A 19,727-nucleotide genomic window follows, 5' to 3' on the forward strand; every position below is an offset into this window, starting at 1 on the left:
TGTTTTCACATGACGAGTCATTTACCATACTGGGCTTTGAGTTTCGAAGTAGTAGTTGGTGGCTTAGGGCAGCAGTTCATTACTGTCGAGTTGCAGCTGGAGGCTTGTCTACTCATTCAATCATGGTGCAGCTGTGCCGCCCATACTGTCGCGGATTCTGCCCGTGATCAGAGAAAGCACGTGGCTGCAGTTCTGCTTGCAGTTCAAGTTGAAGCTCAACGACACCGCCTCCACGAATAGGTCTAGGTGTAGCTTCTTGTAGCGCATCTTGACTTCATTTCGACGCCTCTTGAGCACCTGTCTTCCACCACCCTCGGTGCGCAGACGAAGCAGGTCTCAACACACACTTCTCGAACTCTACTGAACAAGATGCGCGCACAGTGTTGCCACAGCAAACTGCTCGCGTGAACCTCACAGAAACGCAGCGTTGCTTAATCGCTACGCTTGTTGTGCGCTCAAAGCTACATCTTCAGTCGGCTCGGTCGCTGCATTGACGAGGACGTGCAGGACGGCGTCTGCGTCTCGAAGGCACTTGGGCTTTGTCCATTGTGACTCGCCCGTCTTGGTGTTGAAGTAGTAGTACGCATGGATGGCTTCATCGTAAACCTTTTCGTAGTTGGACTGGGCGAGCGCAAGGGCGTCGCGGCGCGCTTGGCGGAGGCGGAAGACGCCTTGGATGCGGACGGCCGCTGTCTCTTGGCTCACATGTTTGGTAGTCGTTTTCTGGAGCTGCTCGAGCATACGCGGCGCCGTCCACTGCGACACGCTCGTCTCCTTGTCGTAGTAAAAGTACCTAGTCTAGCATACGGTCCACGTCACAACAAGGACTATCCTACCGCTTGGTGTTGGGGTCGTACACCCGCTGGAACCTCTGCAGGAGCTTTGCTTTGCACTGGTCGCGCGCATTCCGACGGCGAAAGTGGGTTTGCAGCAGCACAGCCGCCTCGTTGGCGTCGGTGATGCAGTACGCACGTCGCCGGTGGGGGCGACTGGCCAACGTAGACTCGGTTGTCGGCACCTCTGACGGCGTCGTGGCTTGCTCGGGTGAAGATTCCTTTGCATTTTCCAGTGGCGTTGCCGTCGCAACCTAGGCGCAAAAGTGATATGTGCAAGGTGCAAAGTCAGCGTGACAGACCTTGTCAACCCAGAACGGAGGTTTGGTCCACGACACGGCGTGCGTTTGCTTGTTGTGGTAGAAGAAGGCATTCGACGACGGATCCCAGATTTGCTCAATCTGCTCCATGTGTGGACCCATAGTCACGACATAACTTCGCTCGTACCACTCGGTTGGCTCGAACGGCTGCGGCGCGTCGGGCTTGGCGAGCGCGGTAAATGTTTTGGACTAGCAGCGCGGCCGTGTCGGGCGTCAACACTCTTTTTTTTCGCCGCTTGCGTCGCATTTTTGGCAGCACGAGCGTGTCGATGCTCTGGGCAGCCTTGGGGACGCTCGAGACGGCGTTGTTGGTCTCTTTGTCGACAAAGTAGTAGCGTTGCGCTGTTGGATCCCAGACTTTTTGGAAGCGCTCTTGCAGCAGCTGCGCCAAGAGGCGGCGCGCAAGACGACCGCGGTACATGCGCTGCAGCGTCGACGCCGCCTCGTCTTCGGAGAACGGTGTCTGTCGACGGCGGCGCTTTGACTGGCCAGCATCTCGGAGCCACCTACAACGTCGTTTAAGTATCCAAACCACAGGAAATCGCACCTTGGTTTCGTCCACGTCACTTGCTTGGTGCGGGTGTTGTAATAATACGTGTTGCCCGTCGACGGGTCCAGTAGCGCCCGATACAGGCGGCGCACGAGCTGGGCGACCGCCATGCGACCGAGAACGCCTCGTGTCCAGCGCTGGAGGAGTACGAGAGCGTCATCTTGGGTCGACGGCCGCTTTGCCTTATGAGACACCGTCGTGCCAGGCTGTTCTCGCTTTCGCTTTCGCTGCAGCGGCAGGTCCCAGCGCGTTGCATTCGTGCACCGGTCGCGGTAGAAGGTCCGGCCCTGGCGGTCCGTGCACTGCTCGAACCGCGCGCGCAGCACGGACGCCAGCTTTTTGCGCGATTTCCACCCACGGTAGAGGCCAGCAATGACGCTTGCAGCATCGTCTTCCGTGAGCGGTGGTTTGACAAAGGCGTCGTCGGGGTCTCGTATCGGGCAGTCCATGGTGGACGGCAGTAGCGTCGGCCGCACCCACGTCTTGGCGCGGTTGCACGTGTTGTAGTAGAAGAAGGCGTTGTGACGGATCGAAAAGACGCGCTGGACGCGCTCCAGAAAGAGGCTGTGGAGAAACCGAGTGCCTTGGCGCTGCCGCCACTTGCTCTGAACCTTGCGCACGGCTTCGTACTGCGTCATGGGGCCCTCGCGCCGCCCTAAGACGATGCGAGTCGCTTCTTTGCGGACGCGAGGTACCGTGAAACTCGCGGTTGTGTTTGCAGACACGGCAGAGCTTGAGCTTGGTCAGCGTGATTTGAAACCCCGTGCAAAACCAGCAAAGTCGGCACCTGCGCGCACAAGACATTGCTGTGTCGTCATTGCCGTTGAAGGGTGAGCCTACCGCGGGTGGAGCCAGGTGTCGAGGTCGACAGCTTCGATGCGCTCGGCTTCGTCTTGGGCGGCTTGGACGTTTTCGTAGCGCTCGGCCTCGGGCTGTAGTCTACGCACCACGCAAGACCGTGTACAATATGTCATTGAACGTACCGTGGCACAACCTTGTCGGCCGACGTGAGTCGCATCTCGGTCGGAAGACGACTCATGTCGAGCTTGGGCACTTCGAGGCGCTTGGTCTGCCACAGCAAGTGGCGCGTCGGCGCTTCGTACAGCACCTCGTCGACAGGCAGCGTGCAGAAGATCGTAAACGAGGCCCCGCACGCCACTAGAGAAGACGGTGAACTTGGTGGTTACCAGAGACGACGCACGCGACGCTATCCGGCCTCGGGGTCGGTGCTTTGCAGAGAGGAGGTGCGGGAGCGGGCTAAAGGCGTCTTTGCTGCCCCACGTGTACAAATGGCCTTGCACGGTCAGCGCGGCCATGTGCTGCAAGCCACATGCAATCATTCGCACGCTCTCTCGCGGGTCGCCCGGTGACTTCATGGGTGGCAGCGGCACCATTTGGGGGCTCTGCGCGACTTGGTTGCTGCCGAGTCCCAGCTAGGCGCGCTCCATGAGACGCCATGTTTCTGCAACTCCAGCACGTACTTGGCCGTACACGCCCGTGCCCCAAGTAAACACCTAGTACGAGTCGTGATGCCGCAACGCTTCGATTTGTACCGTGCCAGCGTTCAGTGCAGGGCTCTCAGCCAAAATGGCCGCCGACTGCCACGCACTACACGCCACTGCGATCGCACAGTGGAACGGCGGCGAGAGACCTTCAATGCGCCTCGGCTCGGTGACGCGGGCGTCGCTGCTGATTAGCCCGAGGCGGCCTACCAAAGCCGTGAGCTCAAAGATGCACAGTGGCGAGACCTCCGTCGCTGCAGCCCCACGCGTACATGTCGCCCGTGTCGGTCGCAACGAGCGAGTGCATGGCGCCGCAAGCAACCTTGCGCACGTTTTTGTCCTCGAGCGCTGCGATCCGCTGTGGGGTGGACACCATCGCACTCGCTACGACGGATCTCAACCATAGAACGGCCAACGCGGTGATGCGGTACCTCCCAGCCCCAGCTGCCCATGGGCGTTGCCACCCCACGCAAACACGACCCCGTTCTGCTCCTTGACATTGTCGCATGCCGCGAGCGAGTGTTGGGTGCCGACGCCGATCGAGACAGTCGTGTACGTCTCGGTGACGCCGACAATGAACGGCCGCTGGCGCGCGCGCACGGCGTGGTCGAGGCCGAGCTGGCCGTACGGGTTGTTGCCCCACATGTACATCTCGCCCGTCGACGCGAGTGCCGCCGCATGCGTGTGGCCGACGCAGAGTGATTGGATGTGGCCCATGCGGAGCGTCTGCATCGGAACGGGCGTCACGAGCCACTGCGCTGCGTACGGGTCGGTGAAGACGTCTTGGTCCCGCAGTGTGCTGCAGAGACCGACTTGGGCGGCCAAGCCCGACGTTTTGCAGAGCCAGACCATGCCCTTGGCCGTGTCAATGGCGTACACGGCCTCCGACTCAAAGTTCTAGACGGCAATAGCGTGAGAGTATACGTAAAAGGAGAGGACGTACCGCTGCGACAGTTGATATGCTGCGACCACTGAGCGGTCGTAAGATGGTGGGCCGACTCTCGGGTGTTGCTGCCAGCACGTACACGCCGCCTTGGGCTGGCAAGATCGTTGGTGAAATGACATTATGAGAATGGGACGGTACCCTGGAGCCTCTTGTCGTTGGCTCGCGTGGCCGCTTCGAGTGCCACGTCGCGGACGTGCATGCGCAAGTCGATCCAGTGCTGGATCGACTGGATGAGCTGGCCCTTCTTGCCCGTGAACCCCGGAATCTCGAGCCGGAGCGCCAGGTCTTCGAGCTCGGTGCGCTTGAGTGCGTGCAGGTCAACCTGTTGCCAATGCGTTCGGTCGAAGAGCACGTGGTGCGCTTTGACGCGCGTCATGGCCATGCGCACGCGATAGCGGTTCTCAATGTGGCGGCACCGAGCCGCGTAGCTGCGGAAGAGCCGCTGGATCATGCGCGCCGCGACGTCTTGCTTCTTGGCGCGCATTCGCAGCCCCCATGTGAAGCGGCCTTTCTGCAGCGGGTGCTTTGCCTTCTTCTTGGTCTTGTTGCCCTTGGCTGGTAGCTTGGCCGCCGCCTGTGGTGGCGACGGTGGCGGCAACGGCGCAGCGCTGCGAGGCTTGGGCAGCGGCCCCATGCCTTTTGAACGTTTCGTTGGCGCCGATCCGCCGTTTTGAAAAGGCAGACGAATCGTCGCAGCGCGTAGTCCTATGGTACCGGTACCTACGAGCCCACCAACGTCCACGATGGTCCAGTCCTATGTGCATGCTGGTGAACCCTTATAACGCTTCGCGCCAGAGCTGGTATCGGTGGCCAGCCACAGGACTGCGCGTCTGTCACTAGGGTATTATTATTTACGGGACTATCCAGAGGGCTGTGACCTATCCTGAGACTAAACCTACCCCGCGCAATAGCGATTCCAAACAGAAAAGATCCGAAGACAGTATCTGTTGTAGAGTTGCAGAAGGAGGATATCTAGAAGACGCCGACAAACCAGCGCTGGTACTTGTCGTACCAACGCGTGCGCCAGTTGTCGAGCGACGTGTCAATGAGCTGGTGCACAAAGTCTTCGCACTCGCTGACGCTGAGCTCGGGCCGGAAGCGCTCGGCGAGCGCGTCGATCGTGCCCCGTGGGTCGCCGGCAAAGCACGGCAGGTCTTCGTTGCCGGCAATCATCATCTCGGCGAGGAGCGTGATGCGGTACCGGTACTTGCGCGCGACCAAGAACGAGCGCACGCAGAGCGACCGGAACCGCCGAAACGCCGCCGAGCGCGGGCCGCCCATGAGTTCGACAAAGTCCCCCGTGAGCTTGAAGGGCGCCGACTCAAAGTGCACTTGTCCCGGGTTGTTGCCGAGCATAAAGCCAAAGTCAATGTGAATGAGGTGGCCCTCGGCGTCCAAGAGGATGTTGCCGTTGTGCCGGTCCTTGATCTGCAGGAGGTAGCATACGATCGAGTACGCGGCGACCGACTCGACAAACGCCTTTTGCGCGGCCTGGCCCGACGACGTCGTCACGTCGCCAAACCGCGTCTCAAAGAAGTCGGAAAGCGACACAAAGTTGGGGTGGTTGCGCTTGAGCGAGTCGAGCGAGATCGTGTCGGCGATGGCCTCGACGAGCCCGGCGGTCGAGGACGTCGCGAGCACATCGTACGGCCGCAAAAACACTGGCAACTTGGCCTCCTGAAACACTTGGTGGAACTGCCGGATGAGCTGCGACGCAAACTGCTCCTGGCGCAAATCGTCGTTGGCCTTGACGATCACGGGCAAAAGCCGCCACGTCGGGAGGTGCCCCCACGGCGAGAGCGCGCGGAGCCGAGCCTCTTTCTCTTCCCAGCGTTCCTTGAAGATGACGCACGGCAGCTCGCCGTTCGAGTGCGGTGGCAGCGAGTACGTCGCTGGCTTGTCCGCCAGTAGCAGCTGGTCGTCTTCAAAGCGCGACGTGGCCAGGTACCGGTCCGTGCTGTCGACGCGCCGCAGTCGCTGAGTGGCGTGGTCGGGCGACAAGCCGTCCTCGGAATTTGTCGGCGACGTCACGTCCGTGTCCGTGTCGATGGTGACGATCGGCACTTGGATTGGCGCCGGGCGCGACGTGGTGCGCGGCGAAAACTGCGGCGGGTACGGGTAGTCGTAGCTCGACGTGCGCTGCGGCGACGTCGGGTGCAATGGCTCCAAATGCGCGCTCACGGACCGCGACGACGTAGGGCGCGTCTTGGTCAGAGGGGTCGGCGGCTTGGGCTTGAGCGTATCGAGGAGCCCGTCCAAGAGCGTCGTCTCGGGCACCGCCGCCTCGCTCCAAAAGCCGAGCTTGCCCGGGTCCTGCGCCTTGTTGTTGTCGCAAGGCGTCGGTGGCTTGCTTGCGGCGCCGCCGATCGAGAGGCGGAAGCGGTGCTTGAACTGCGCAAAGCGGTCGACGGGCTTGGTCGCGTACGAGAAATAGTCGACGACTTCGAGGCAGAGCAGGTACGGTACGCGTTCCTACGCGTATGAACCCTGAGTGTACGACGATGGCGACCGAGCAGCGTACCCGTGTGCTAAAGGTAAAGCTCTCCGAGATATGAATGCGCTTGATGCGGTGAAAGGGATTGCCGACGGGCACGAAGAGCGAGAGGCTCGGGAGGTAGAGCGACTGGAGCTCCGAGAGCCACTCGCGGAGCTGATCGTTGCGGAAGACGCGGGGAATCGCGCGAAGGCTCGACGAGAGGCCGGCGAGGCGGTTGATGAACATGGCGTTGAGCTCGAACGGGTTGGTCTGCGTCGCCGCATAGTCGCCGGCCTCCATCGAGGATAAATACGCCCGCGGTGAGAGCGACGGGAACGTCTGGTAGTGCGTCTCGTCGGCCGAGTGCACGAGGAGCGCTTCGTCCTCGGTGGTTTCGCCCCGCTCGAGCGTCGGCGAGATCGGCTCGGGCGCCTCGCCAAAGCCCTGGCGGACGAGAAGTCGCTCCGAGGCCTCAAGGCCGCGCACCGAGATCTCGTCGATGAGCATCTGCACGCGCAGGCGCTTCTCGGGCGTCGCGTACGCGGGGCTGCCGACGCAGAAGGACTCGAGGTACCAGCGCATCTTTTGAGCAAACACGTGCGACCTACATACGCATCATGACAACCATACATCTTTGGCGGTCGTGATCCTACTTGTTGCACTTGTCGAGGAGGATGAGGCTAATGTCGCCGTCGGTCGCTTGCTGAAAGGCGCCGAGGAGGAGGAAGCTGCACAGCTGCGGGATGTAAAACTCAAAATCCTTTGGGTCCTCGTCGGCCACGGCTTCGAGCCGAGCGGCCGCGTCGTCCTTATGCGCGTACACGCGCAGGATCGCGTCAAAGGTCGGGTCGGTCCGGAAGCGAAACTTGGCCATAAGCGACGTCCACTTGGCCTGCCAGTTGGCGAGCTCAATCTTCATGCGCAGCGTGAGGATGCCCTTCTCGAGCATCGAGTGCGAGTGCGAGAGCTTGGGCATGCCGGCCTTCTCGCGCAGAAGCGCCTCGATCTTCTCTTCCTCGGCGTTGCCGCGCCGCTCGCGGTCGCGGTTGCGGCCAATGACGCACAGCACTTCAAAGCTCGTCGCGAGAAGCGAGAGGCCGACGACTGTCCACCAGTACGTTGCGTGCCATGCGTCTTGGTGGTACACGCGAAAGCTCATGCTGTCGTTGACAAAGATCTCGACGAGGACGCCGAGTAGCGCGAGCACGCAGAGCTGGGCGCAAACGACGAGGAAGACAAAGAGGCGCGTCGAGCGGTACAGCGACTTGCGCGTGACGTAGACAACGTAGACGAAGAGGATCGTGCGCAAGGCCGCGAGCACGACGACGCTGGCGAGGCTCTGCTTGAAGTCGAGCGCGTTCGCCCAGTCGTGGGCCAGCACCTCGCTGCGCCCCGTGAGCGTCGGCGCGGCCACGTAGAGCCCGGCGAGGGCGAGCTCGAGGAAGAGGCCGCAGGCAGTCGACGCGAGCATGCGAATGGGCGGTTAATGCGCCAACCAGCAACCCGATGAATCCAAGATTCCGGCACTCCCGCAGCGATAAAGTGGAGGAATTGTACTTGCTGTTTGTATACCTGCGTCATTTTATTTTTCTGCACTGCGGCTACCCTATGCACTGTTCGAGTGATATCCCAATCCTCTATGCATGCATACCTCCAACATCGGATATATCCATAATACGATCCAGCCTCAAAAGACGCATGATAAAACCTTTAGGAATACATATCGAAACACAAGCGATACTTGAAGCCATGCCAGAGTCGTGCTGGCGGCTTCAACGGCGGCTGCGTGAGAAAGGTGCGTTGGGGTTGTGGCGCCCTCTTGGGTGTGCTGCTTGCGCCGTCGCCCAGCGAGTAGTATCTGCTTGCGTTAATCTGGGAGAGTATCCCGGTGGTTTCTTGCTTCAGTTCTGCAATCGTCGGCCACCCGAGTGGCCTTGGTGCATAAATACACAGCGGCTAGTAACCCGAGCCCTGGGAACGAAACACCTGCGACCCGATCAAGATGTTCGCCGTACAGTGTTAACTGTAAATACAGCGTCGTGGCCAAGCACTGGATCGCACCAGGCGGGATCGCGATTTCCAACGACGTTGCCGCTGACGCTAGCTTGAATAGAATTGCAGCTGCAGAGGACCCGTTGGTAAAGAAGAAGGACGCAGCTGCGCGATAGGAACGCGACAGCCCATGAAGAGATCGTCACAGTCCTTGGCCACAAGAACCTTCAGGTTACGGTACTTGAGCCAGCGCTGCTGGTTCACTCTGCCTTGCATTCTCACGCGGCCCTCTTTTGTGTGGACTGCTACATTGCTCTCACGGTTCACGACGACTCCTTCTTTCTCAATGAAAGCTCATGCAATTCATACATATGACGGAACTAAAGTCGATCCGTGATTGACTAGACGAGGCGCGTGGGCATGCGTCCAGACGCGACCTTGCTGCGCTGCTTGTCCAGCGTGGCCTGCAAGTTGCTCGTCGCCTTGGCGTTCGACTTGCGCTCACTCTTCTTGCCTTGCTGCATGTGCACAGCGGCAAAGAAGCACGACGTCGCGTACGACACGGTCGCAGCGACCTCCATGTAGTACGACGCACCGAGGCGCAAGCGCTGGCCCGACGGCGCTTGGCCGTTCCAAACGATGAACGCGATCGCGGCCCAGATCGTCGCGAGGCCGGTCATCATGGCGGCAAAACCCACGATGCACGACTCGTTGCGCGCGCAGCAGACGCCGGCGAGAAGGAGGCAGAAGGCAAAGGCCCCAAAGATGGGGCTCAGCATCGCGAACGCGAGTGACGCCTTGCCCTTGGCGCTGCACGTGTTGGTCAAGAAGGCATCGAACGTCGCTTCGTCAATGTCGAGCACAGTCGAGAGAAGGCGCTTTTTAGAGCCGCCGTCTTGGGCGAACGTCGCACACGCACCTTGGTTGGGCAGCACGATGGTCGAGTTGGCATCCGACGCGTTCAAGTCCACACGGACATTGCGGCTGCTGCTGTAGTAGAGGTAGCACTGCCCCGTCGTCTGCACGTTTTCATCGAGACCATGCGATCCGGACTGGAGGAACGAGACGTCGGTGCAGTAGCCCCACACGCCGGCCGTGAACGTCGCCGACGTCATTTGGCCATTGTTCGAGTACGCGAGGAGAGACCAGAGCGGGAGGCCCGCGGCGAAGGCTGAGAGCACGACGGCAGCGGCGCTGGCCGCGACGCTAAGCATTCCGACGCAGGAGCATGGCATGGTCAAGCGTTGCTGGCCGGAGGCAATTTCACAACTGCCGTGCAACAGCTCATTTTTGTCCGGATAAAATGACGTGTAACTGCTGCGGCCCTCCGCGCCGCAATTTTTTTATTTATTCTCCATACAAATAGAATATAGACATGCGGCAAAAATGTATTAAAATACGTATGTTTTTCAAAACATACAGCGACCAAGTGATTACGAGCCGATAAATTCTATTGCGCAAAACCGTCCTTGCCTCGATGTCGGACGACGTCTCGATCCTCGTCCTCCTCGACGAGTGCGAAGATGCGGTCGCGCATGTGACCGCGATGTGGGGCATGGAAATGGACGAGGAAGCGCCATGGCATGCGGCGGAAGCCATCGCCGCCGAGTGCTGGGCGACTGTTCATGCGCTCTGCAGCGCCGACGCCACGGCCTGGTGTATGGACGACAAGCCATGGTATACCGCAATACATGTGGGCAGGCGTGTCATAGACGTTGCAACTAGCAACGAGGCTGTTCCTGTGGTAGAGGCCATCCTCATCGCTACCGACGACGAGAGTAGCGAGATGCCGATCAAGAAAGCGACGCTTGAAGACGACCTGCTCGACCTGGAGATGGAGCTGTCGCTAGCCATGGCCCAGATCCAGACGGTGGACGTGGAGGCAATCAAACCATCCGCACCAAGGGCTGAGCCAACGCCACAACGAGCGTTGCCGACTGCCAAGAAGAAGAAGAAGCGACGCCGCCAGCGCTCGAACGAGACGCCGCAAAGCGTTTGGCATGGATACCAAAAGCTCACGCTGCAGTCCCACGTCGAGCGACAAGCCAAGGCCAGAGCCCAGCGCGAGGTGAGTTTGCACATCGAGCTACTCCGTGGTGGCATCTAAGGTCGTCATTTTGGCTGTAGGCGCTCGAACTTGAAGTCGCATCCGCGGTGCAGACACGACTCCAAACCACACGCGAGGTGTGGGCATCGTGCTCACAGACACTTAGACTCACCGAACTTAGCGCATGTCTCCTCCGCGAGTCGAGTTGCCGGCAGCGCGCCCACCAAAGAGCTACTTGACCACATACTACATCGAGGGACCCCGCTGCCCATTGTCGTCTCCAGTGGCAGCACCAATCAACGATGCTGGACCGCGCGACGTCCTCGTGTCTGTCTACCGCAATGACGACCGACGCACCATGACGCGCATTCTGGCTTCGTCCTGGGCGGATTTGGGTGCCAAAATCGCCTACAAACTCAACGTAGCCAACCTTGAGTTCTTCTGTCAGTTGCACGCTGACGCTGCTGTACTAGATGCCGTCCGTATGCAGTCTCTTGCGAGAAACGGCGCGCATCAGCCCCAACGGCGACTACACCAAGCTCTCGCCAGTCTCGCGGTTTGAGCAGCTTCGACGCGGTGACATTCTTTGTGCCATTCACAAACAGTCATCGGAGCCGAAAACGCGCATGGCACCGCCGCCTCGTGTGACCACGCCCAAGGCACCGCTTCGCACCATACGCGGACGCCCGCTCTGGGACAAGCACGGACGCCGGTTGGACGTCGCCATGTCGTTACATACATTAAGTTAGAGGTGGCCGTAGTATGGTATCGACGATAGCATGTCGATCGCGCCCGAATGGCTAAACGCAAAGGCTGCCAGTGCGTTCTTCTCGGCAGCTTTCTCGACTTTTCGGAGGTGCACGGTGCAGAGCCCGTGGTTCTTCGAGAGCTTCTTGCAGCCTTTGGCCGTACACAACTTGTCTTGCCGATGCACTTCGCAGTAGCCGCCGCCGCGGTCGGTGCGCACGCAGTTGGGCTCTTGGCAGCTCCGAAAGCCGCCGTGGGTCGCGCAAAAGTTGCCTCGCTGAGCGCCCTTGGTGCAGTTCTCGGCCTGGCAGCGTTTACCCCCGCCGTGCGCGCGGCAGAAGCCGCCGCCTTGGCTGCTTTTCATGCAGTTGAGGTGCTTGCATCGCGCGCCGCCGCCGTGGGCCTTGCAGAGCCCGTGGGACTGTGCGGCTTTGGCACACCCGGGCTCCTTGCACTGCTTGCCGCCGCCGTGGCCGATACAAAATTCACCGTTCTGCGACGACTTGCCACAGCCCGGCACCGAGCACTTGCGACCACCTCCATGGGCTTTGCAGTAGCCTTTGGAGCGCACGCGACGACCGCAGTTGGGCACTTGGCAGAGTGCGTGGGGCTTGGTTGAGGACGACGATGTCATCGACGCAGACGAGACACAGCGCTGGAGATACGTTGGCGCAGGCACTTTTGTGTGCGGCGAGAGCACACTCGGGTCAAAGACTTCTTCTTTGATGGACCGAGGTGTCAAAAGCTGCGTATCCAAGTCATCAAATGCCGACTGCAGAAACGAGCCGTCGAGTGGATGAAAGTGCGGCACGAGGCAGTCGTTCGGTGCGAACGCCAATGGTTCGAGAAACGCCGGGTCGATCTTGATGGGCGGCGACGACGACGACCGTGGTGGGATCGCCGAGTCGTCGAGCAGTAGTAGCTGGAGGTCCTCGGGCCGAAGCGCGCCCGGAGACAGCGTCACGCTCATTATAGGATTCAATTGCACACTGGCGCCATCTCGTATCTTTGCGTGACGCGGTAAAACGGCTGAAACCGACGCGCGCGTTGCGTCTTATCGCGGGCGGGTGTTGCGGCAGAGGCTTGTCGTCTCTTGAAACCAGAGCCTAGTTGGAGTCATGGCGACTGGCGCTTTCGGTGCTCTCGAAGAACTCAGATCTTGGCTATCCGAAATCTGTTGACATCAGGACAGGTGAAGTCATAAAGGCGGGTCTGGGCTGGTTGTATATCCCTTATCTGATCATTTGCATGCTTGCATGGTGGCGTGGTAGGAGCGGGTGCGGTGACGACATTCGTCGTTCATAGCTGTGTGGAATATGTTCTGCTGTGTCTGTGGTTTCTGTCATTTTCCTTGCTACGAGTTGCTGATAGGACAAATATTTCCATTTCGTTTGTAAAACATGGCAAGATTTGTCGTAGCAACGCACGACAGCACCCGAGTTCGCGAACGAGGTGCAGCGACCATCATTCTTCATGTGGCGGAATTTTCTCTGCCACTTTGCATTTTCATATATTTTCAAAATGGACGTCGGCGAGCACTGCAGTAACCCGGGCTGCAACCAGAAGGACTTCCTGCCGTTCGCTTGCGACTGCTGCAACGGGATCTTTTGCCTCGAGCACCGCACGTACGACGCGCACGCATGCGCCCAAGCCGGCGCCAAGGACGCGCGGGCGATCACGTGCCCGCTGTGCCGGGCGACGATCCCGCTGACCGGCGCCATGGACGTCGACGAAGTCTGGGCCGCGCACGCGCGCACGAACTGCAGCCCCGACAAGTACGAGGAAAAGAAGAAGCCCAAGGAGCGCTGTGCCGCCGACGGTTGCCGAGAAGTGCTCACTGCGTCCAACACGGTACAATGCAACTCGTGCCGGAAGAAGGTGTGTCTCCGCCATCGGTTTGAAACCGACCACCAATGCCCACGCCGCGCTACGCCGCCAGTGCGACCAGCGTCCATGCAGCAGCGCATGGGCTCGTCCGTCTCACGCCTCGTGCAGTCGGCCAAGGTAACATTCTTTTTTGGCGCTCGCCATCACTCTAGACACCAACTGTAGACGGCCGCAGCGGCGCCCAGTAAGACCACCGTCACGGCGGCCTCCGAGAGCTGTCCGATGTGCCAAGAGAAGTTTCGATACACGTCACAGCTGATTGCGCATGTGAACAAGGCGCATCCTGACAGCGGCCGCGCGCGTCCTTCGGCGGTACGCAGCGACACTGTACGTATCTTGTTGGACGATCGAAACTCGTAGGCGCCCAGAGCGAGCGCGGCGCCTGTGGCTTCGAGCGGTCAGGAGACATGTCCTGTGTGCAGGGCATCGTTTGCTGATGTAACGCAGCTCATTGCACACGCCGAGTCGGCCCACCAAGGCCAGGCGCAACAAGGCAAGGGTGACTGTAGCATGATGTAGATAAATCGAGCCAAAACCACTCACTAGACACCACATCGTTCTCTTCTTGACGTGCAACGAGGGTTGTCGTACGGCAAATATTAGCCCATTAAGCTACCAGCGAGGAGATTCACATTTGCTGAAGTCTTCGGACGGAGAATCTGTCCATGAGATCTCCCAAGCAGCTGCCCAAGCAGCCATTGCCACTGAATCGAAGTGATCAGGGCGACACTGAAGATTGGTGTTGCGGTGCAGAAAGCTGATGAGTTTGAGACGGCCTCTCGCCCGCAAGCAGCAGCGGTAGCTGCGCAACGCTGTGCAAAGACGTGCAGTCCACGCGCCAACGGACTTCAACTGCACTTCAAACGTCCAGCGTTTTGTTGAAGAAGCTGGCTCTTTCAGGCGAAAAGAAGTTGCTTCGGCGAAGAAGCATCTCGCTGTAGTAGTACAGGCATGCATGGGCGCTTGCATCTTACGTGCTCAGGACGTCTGAGGCGCTTCTCACAAAGAAACCTTTGGAATCTCGCATTGCCATTGACTGGAGGACGGTTGCCATGTCCATATCGACGTTCGTATCAGGCTCGGGTAGCAGGTTTGGTGAGGCAAATGAAGATGTGACCGAAGTGGTCGCGTGCTGTGTCGGCCCGCCGGTGGCATCCGGATATCTCGGGCGGAGGTTTTCTATCCGGATGTGAGGCGCTGGAGGGCAAATTGAATTTGCTCAAGATGCTGACGTGGGGTCTTGTCGGGGGCATCCTCTGCCTCTGGTTCTCGTTCGAGCCCGCGGTGTCGATCGCGATGCTGCTCAGCATGTTCGTGCTCGTCTCGTACGCGGCCAACAACCTCATCCTGCGCTGCTCGCCCGTGCACATGTGCCACATGGACGTCCACGACGAGCGCGCGGCCATCGCCAAAGACAAAACGTCGCCGCTCGCGTTGGCGCTGGAGAAGCAGCCGTGGCACGTGCCAGCGCTCGAGATCAGCGAGATGCTGCTCAGCAACAGCAACAACAAGATGCAGGGCGATGTCGTGCAGGGCCAGGCCATTTGGCCCAACTCGGACGAACCGATCGCGTTTGAGAACGACCTCTTCCGCGGCAAGGTGCTTTTCTTGCTGCGCACCGAGCCCGAGAGTCCGAAATGGCACCACCTCTTTGTCGGTCGCCGACGGCTCTTCTGGGTCCAGCTCCAGGGCCAATTCAAGGTGCAGCCCGTCGGCACGGTCTACATTGGCGGCGAGGTGCCACGCAAGATGAAGCTGGGCTTTGTGACCAACACGCTCGTGCGTATCCTTCTCTCGGTGCTCAACTGCCTCGTCGTCGGACTGCACTACGGTCTTGGCCACGCGTACCCCAAGGATGTAGTCGCGCCTGAGGACGAAGAGCTTCCGCACCTCTCGTTTCCACTCCAATCGTCTGTCGACGAGTTTATTTGCACGCGCGCCGGTGACGCGCCGCCAGCGCTGGGCACGGACGGGCTCGGCGAGTCGACTGACGCACGCGCGCGGCGCAAGGCGGGCACGCAGCGCTACGAGTTCAACACATCGGACACGTACTCGTTCTCGTTCTTTAGCTTCTTCATCGACTTTGAGCGCTGGAAGGTCGTCAACGTACCGGGCATGCCGGACACGAGCCTTGCGACGTTCTGGGACACCATGCCGCTGCGCATCGTCGCGTACAGCCTCAAGGCGCCGACGGGCCACCGCCATGACCGCCACGTCGCCGGCCAGAAGCAGTACTACCTCTGCTTGCAGCTGTCGCCAACCCCGACCGCAGTCCGACCTCGCACGGCCCGGTCGCTCTTTGGCCTCGACATGGAAAATGAAGCCAACGAGTTTATCAAGGACGAAGAAGCGCACCACGACCAACTGCTCTCGGAGCTGGACGTGTTTGAGTTTTGCGTGCCCGTGTGGGTCGAGTACTTTAGCACAACTGAGGGTGTCAAGGGCCCGGGCGAGCGCCGCGTCGGGTACCTCTTTGACATCCTCGAGTACACGGACGGTAGCCGGACGGTGCTCAAGAAGCACCGGTTCGCGCTGCACACGGCCGTCCAGACAAACCTCGCCATCTCGCTGGCGTCCGACGATTTCGACGCCGACGATCCCACGATCGAGTTTACGATTCAAACAAAAACGAGCTCGACCCGCGCCATTGACACGGAACGCAGTCTCATTGATGCGGCGCTGCACGACCTCGCGGTCGACGCGTCATCGTCCTCGTCGTCGCTCTCGCGCAAGATTGCAGCCAAGGCAGCCCTCAAGCGGCTGTTGACGCAGCCGAGCTCGGTGGTACCGCACGCCCCGTTCTTTGCGACGCGGCCAGGGATTTCGACCGGCAGCCAAGGACAGGTCGTACGCATGCTCTGGGACTCGCACTGGCGCAACGAGTGGCTCGTCCTCGACACGAAGAAGCACGAGGTGCGTTTCTTCCGCACGCAGTCGTCGACGCCGTGCCTCGTCATTCCAATCGCAGACATCTTTGACGTGACGCCGGCCAGCGACTACCTCAACTTGCCGCCACCCGCCAACTCGGACGGCATGTACTGGTTTGAGATTGAGACCTTGACGCGCGTGCACTGCATCGCGGTCGCGTCGCTTGGCGAGTGCGAATTTTGGCACCGCGCGATCGTCGCCGAGATGGACACGCTCTCGGGCGTCGTCATGGCCCACGATCTCGTGAGCAAGCCATATTATCTTGTCGCCTCAACCCTCGGCCGCGACCGATACCAAAATGAGTTGCACTGCGGCACGCGGGACGACGAGGCGGTCGCCAAGGACGAGCAGCGGCGCATACTCAACGACCGGCGGATCGGCGTTCGCTTTGGCGCCTCGGCCGATCTAGATGTCTGCGACGTTGTCGAGCAAGCGCTGCGGATGGCGATTCTGCTGCGCCAGCACCCGCAACTGTGTCTGACGCATGAAGTGCTCATGTTTTTGGACGTCGTCGCGAGCATCAAGCAAGTCAATGCGACCTTGACGCTCTTTGCCATGAACAGCCCGGACCGCACCGCGTTCTTCCTCAACTTGTACCACCTCCAAGTGCTCCACGGACACTTCTTGGACCTCCTCCCGCATTCGAAAGCGACGTGGGCCACGTTCTTCAACAGCGTTGCGTACGACGTCTCGGGCTTGCTGTTTACGCCGGCCGAGATCGAGCACTGCATCCTCCGCACATCATTGCCGCCGTTCAAGGCGCCCTTCCCGCGGCCATCCTGGTCAACGAGCGACCCGCGAACACCGCTCGAGGTCCGCGGCGCCGACTACCGCATGGTGTTTGCTCTCAACCCGACGACACGTTCGAGTGTGAGTGTCGTGACCGTCTACCGCGGCTTTGCGCTCGAGCACCAGCTCAACTTTATGGCGCGGCTCGTGCTCTCGACGCTCGTGTCGGCCGACATGCGCAAGCACATCATCTACCTCCCTCGCGTCTGCGAATGGTACGCGGCAGACTTCCCCGGCCACCATAATGTAAGCAACGTGGTTCGGACGCTCGTGAGCTACCTCGACGGCGACTTGAAGGGCAACGTCGAAGCGCTCCTGAGCCAGCCGAGCAAACTCGCCATCAAGTATTTAAACTACGACTATAGTTTCCACGCGACAGTCCAACTCAGCAACTGGAAGGCGCAGCCGTCGACCGCGACCGCCAGTTAACAAATCAAACCCACTCGATTCTACTTTATTTCTAGTCGTTTTGGGATGGTCATCGGAAATCTACTGATTAACATTGCCGCTGCATGTGGTTGAGTCAGAGGACGTAGTTGTATAATAGTCGAGGCGGCTGTATCTCGCAATCGCAGCGCGTTGGAGAGACAATGACTCGGCGGCTCTCAGCCCGGCCAGCTCCAACGGCTGCAACCTCAGTCGGCGCGATACTCAACACCAGCTAAACAGCGACTAAACCGCATTGCCTGGGTGGGTTGAAGTACTGAATACGACAATTCGAAATCTCCCGAACCGCATGCAACGTAGCACCAAGCCAGCCACGTCGAAGGTCGACAAGCGAGAGCTCAAGCGCCAATACGACAAGAAATACCGCGCCGAGAAGCGCGAGCACCGCGCCGCCATGGACCGCGCCCGTCGCCTCCGGCTGAAACGCGAGAAGCTCCAGGCGCAAGGCCTCGATCCGCCGAGCGACGTTCCGCTCCCGACGCCATCGACGACCAAGAAACCGCGCTGCAAGAAGAAGACAAAGGCACCGCCAACGCTTCCGACGCTCTTTGCGCTCCGCGAGCAGAAGACGCGGGGCAACCGTCGCATCTTTTTCGAGCTCCTCGACCAAGAGTACGCGATGCTCAAACTCAACCCCAAGTGCAAGCAGTGTCAAGGCCACGCCAGCGTCGTCAAGGCCAAGACCTTTCCGGCGTCACCCTATGCGACGATCGGCCCCGTGCTCTGCGAGCTTTGCTTCCAGGTCATGTTCCTCGAACACTGCCACGCGCGGGAACGGGCAGCTGCAACGTAGCGCCTCCATCGACGCCTCTCTGGCAACGTCCACCGGTGGACTGCAGCATCCTCTTGATAACGAAGGACTTGACATTACTTTTTACCCACTATAGTGTCCAGAGCTGCGCGGTCGGGCCTCGCGGCGCCACAGACGTTTGCGATGGGCTTGGACTTCAAGGTGGCGGAAACATCGACTAAACGACTAAACGACTACAAAGAGGGGGAACCGGATAAAGCTGTCCGGAAATGCGTGTCGAGAAAGATCGCTTTTTTATTGTTTCATCCATCATCATACAAACATCCAATGAGAATAAAAAATGGAGTTGAACGAAGCTTGCGCGCAGTTGGCAATTTGCGCGCGAAGCCCGAGATCGCAGCGAGACCGATGGCGCGCGAGAGACCGACGACGACCAAGGACGAGCGGAAGAAGGCTTCCCAGAAAGCTTATTACGAAGCCAACAAGGAGAAGATGAAGGCTTGGATGAAGGCTTGGCAAGCGAAGAACAAGGATTATTTAAAGGGTTATTACGAAGCCAACAAGGAGAAGAAGAAGGCTCAGATGAAGGCTCATCGCGAAGCCAACCGCGAGTTCAGAATCGCCTACGAGCGAACGCAGTACACCACGACCTCTCCTCGCTCTCCTCACGACGATCCATGCTTCGTTTAGGCGTTTGAGGAAGAAGGCGATCGCGGCCGGCGAGGTCCCACCGCCGCTGCCCACGCTCAAGGCATGGCGGGCTGCTGCGACGACCGCGTCAACAACACCAAAGGTGACAGCAAAGCCGCCTGCAGCGTCCATCGTCCGACGCGCGACGGAGCAGAGCGTCGTGAAGCCTGTGTGGCTACCCCCGGTCGTGCCGTCGACGCATCCGCTGCCGTGCTGTGAGAAGTGCGCGACATCCGAGGCGGCCAAGACCAACGCGGCGACGCTGACGTCGGAAAACAACACGGCGTACCCGAGCGGGCCGTATTTGTGCCACTTTTGCGACACGTTTATGCTCCTGCGTCGCATCGGCGAGCTGCCCCCGCGCCCGATCCCGCGCACGACGCGCAGCGTTGCCAAGGCCAAGGCCAACGCACCGTACCTCGAAGAGTGGATCCTTTAGCAGACCCAACCAAGTATTGCGTTGAATAGTGCGACGAATGATGCATTTAGCTTTGGATCCATTGCTGCATTGACATTGACAGGGTGAAACCAATGGCAGACATTCGATTTGATAATATCATCGGTTCTTGCATGCAGGAAACAAGGGACCAAGAACCAGTTGGTCAACCTCGAGGTATTTGACGACGCTGGGCCGATCCAGCAAGGGAATCAACGCCACCTTCGCTTGACGTCCAGCGCTATGACCGATCAACTATCATGGATCAACTGCTGCCGTTGCGTTGGCATTCTTGTTTCATTCCGGTGAAGATGGAGCGTCGCATGACGCAACCAGCTGGTGCGTCGATGCACGACGTCAAATGAATCGCGCCGTTCGCGATGGCT

At 59.7% G+C, this 19,727-nt stretch overlaps 9 protein-coding genes across 9 annotated transcripts; 5 read left to right on the forward strand and 4 right to left on the reverse strand.

The window, feature by feature from the left end:
- Positions 1-438: 438 nt before the first annotated feature.
- Positions 439-4,785, reverse strand: SDRG_09847 (hypothetical protein; the record flags this gene model as incomplete). Its single annotated transcript, XM_008615800.1, has 15 exons — positions 439-793; positions 837-1,087; positions 1,136-1,234; positions 1,281-1,659; positions 1,701-2,358; positions 2,399-2,490; positions 2,544-2,642; positions 2,687-2,861; positions 2,905-3,136; positions 3,185-3,217; positions 3,257-3,411; positions 3,452-3,589; positions 3,637-4,102; positions 4,149-4,243; positions 4,290-4,785. The coding sequence occupies 15 exons, from the start codon at positions 4,783-4,785 to the stop codon at positions 439-441; spliced, it is 3,723 nt and encodes a 1,240-aa protein (XP_008614022.1).
- Positions 4,786-5,123: 338 nt separating this feature from the next.
- Positions 5,124-8,098, reverse strand: SDRG_09848 (Atypical/PI3K/PI4K protein kinase; the record flags this gene model as incomplete). The annotated part of the gene is made up of 3 exons (XM_008615801.1): positions 5,124-6,623; positions 6,673-7,231; positions 7,281-8,098. 3 exons carry the CDS (start codon positions 8,096-8,098, stop codon positions 5,124-5,126), a joined length of 2,877 nt encoding a protein of 958 aa, XP_008614023.1.
- Positions 8,099-8,934: 836 nt separating this feature from the next.
- SDRG_09849 (hypothetical protein) lies at positions 8,935-9,876 on the reverse strand. The gene has a single exon (XM_008615802.1). The coding sequence runs from the start codon at positions 9,852-9,854 to the stop codon at positions 9,021-9,023; it is 834 nt and encodes a 277-aa protein (XP_008614024.1). The 5' UTR covers positions 9,855-9,876; the 3' UTR covers positions 8,935-9,020.
- Positions 9,877-10,087: 211 nt separating this feature from the next.
- On the forward strand, positions 10,088-11,502 carry SDRG_09850 (hypothetical protein). Its single transcript, XM_008615803.1, has 5 exons — positions 10,088-10,296; positions 10,345-10,687; positions 10,747-10,803; positions 10,848-11,087; positions 11,140-11,502. Exons 1-5 carry the CDS (start codon positions 10,097-10,099, stop codon positions 11,413-11,415), a joined length of 1,116 nt encoding a protein of 371 aa, XP_008614025.1. The 5' UTR covers positions 10,088-10,096; the 3' UTR covers positions 11,416-11,502.
- On the reverse strand, positions 11,412-12,383 carry SDRG_09851 (hypothetical protein; the record flags this gene model as incomplete). The annotated part of the gene is made up of 1 exon (XM_008615804.1): positions 11,412-12,383. The coding sequence occupies one exon, from the start codon at positions 12,381-12,383 to the stop codon at positions 11,412-11,414; it is 972 nt and encodes a 323-aa protein (XP_008614026.1).
- A 481-nt stretch (positions 12,384-12,864) lies between these two features.
- SDRG_09852 (hypothetical protein) lies at positions 12,865-13,977 on the forward strand. Its single transcript, XM_008615805.1, has 3 exons — positions 12,865-13,417; positions 13,466-13,612; positions 13,661-13,977. Exons 1-3 carry the CDS (start codon positions 12,887-12,889, stop codon positions 13,817-13,819), a joined length of 837 nt encoding a protein of 278 aa, XP_008614027.1. The 5' UTR covers positions 12,865-12,886; the 3' UTR covers positions 13,820-13,977.
- A 547-nt stretch (positions 13,978-14,524) lies between these two features.
- SDRG_09853 (hypothetical protein) lies at positions 14,525-17,504 on the forward strand (the record flags this gene model as incomplete). Its single annotated transcript, XM_008615806.1, has 1 exon — positions 14,525-17,504. The coding sequence occupies one exon, from the start codon at positions 14,525-14,527 to the stop codon at positions 17,444-17,446; it is 2,922 nt and encodes a 973-aa protein (XP_008614028.1). The 3' UTR covers positions 17,447-17,504.
- Positions 17,505-17,714: 210 nt separating this feature from the next.
- Positions 17,715-18,345, forward strand: SDRG_09854 (hypothetical protein). Its single transcript, XM_008615807.1, has one exon. The coding sequence runs from the start codon at positions 17,754-17,756 to the stop codon at positions 18,255-18,257; it is 504 nt and encodes a 167-aa protein (XP_008614029.1). The 5' UTR covers positions 17,715-17,753; the 3' UTR covers positions 18,258-18,345.
- Positions 18,346-18,582: 237 nt separating this feature from the next.
- SDRG_09855 (hypothetical protein) lies at positions 18,583-19,456 on the forward strand. Its single transcript, XM_008615808.1, has 2 exons — positions 18,583-18,853; positions 18,906-19,456. The coding sequence occupies exons 1-2, from the start codon at positions 18,624-18,626 to the stop codon at positions 19,342-19,344; spliced, it is 669 nt and encodes a 222-aa protein (XP_008614030.1). The 5' UTR covers positions 18,583-18,623; the 3' UTR covers positions 19,345-19,456.
- Positions 19,457-19,727: the final 271 nt, after the last annotated feature.

This window comes from Saprolegnia diclina (genome assembly GCF_000281045.1).
Source record: "Saprolegnia diclina VS20 unplaced genomic scaffold supercont1.32, whole genome shotgun sequence".
NCBI classification, from domain to species: Eukaryota; Oomycota; class Saprolegniomycetes; order Saprolegniales; family Saprolegniaceae; genus Saprolegnia; species Saprolegnia diclina.

Bases quoted from the DNA above. Each gene is read 5' to 3' on its own strand.
- SDRG_09849 (XM_008615802.1), bottom strand. From the start codon at position 9,854: ATGCCATGCTCCTGCGTCGGAATGCTTAGCGTCGCGGCCAGCGCCGCT.
- SDRG_09850 (XM_008615803.1), top strand. From the start codon at position 10,097: ATGTCGGACGACGTCTCGATCCTCGTCCTCCTCGACGAGTGCGAAGAT. The intron at 10,297-10,344 runs GTATACCGCAAT...CGTTGCAACTAG, and splicing joins TGTATGGACGACAAGCCATG to CAACGAGGCTGTTCCTGTGG. The intron at 10,688-10,746 runs GTGAGTTTGCAC...TTTTGGCTGTAG, and splicing joins AGGCCAGAGCCCAGCGCGAG to GCGCTCGAACTTGAAGTCGC.
- SDRG_09852 (XM_008615805.1), top strand. From the start codon at position 12,887: ATGTGGCGGAATTTTCTCTGCCACTTTGCATTTTCATATATTTTCAAA. The intron at 13,418-13,465 runs GTAACATTCTTT...CACCAACTGTAG, and splicing joins GCCTCGTGCAGTCGGCCAAG to ACGGCCGCAGCGGCGCCCAG. The intron at 13,613-13,660 runs GTACGCAGCGAC...CGAAACTCGTAG, and splicing joins GCCGCGCGCGTCCTTCGGCG to GCGCCCAGAGCGAGCGCGGC.
- SDRG_09854 (XM_008615807.1), top strand. From the start codon at position 17,754: ATGCAACGTAGCACCAAGCCAGCCACGTCGAAGGTCGACAAGCGAGAG.
- SDRG_09855 (XM_008615808.1), top strand. From the start codon at position 18,624: ATGGCGCGCGAGAGACCGACGACGACCAAGGACGAGCGGAAGAAGGCT. The intron at 18,854-18,905 runs GTACACCACGAC...TGCTTCGTTTAG, and splicing joins ATCGCCTACGAGCGAACGCA to GCGTTTGAGGAAGAAGGCGA.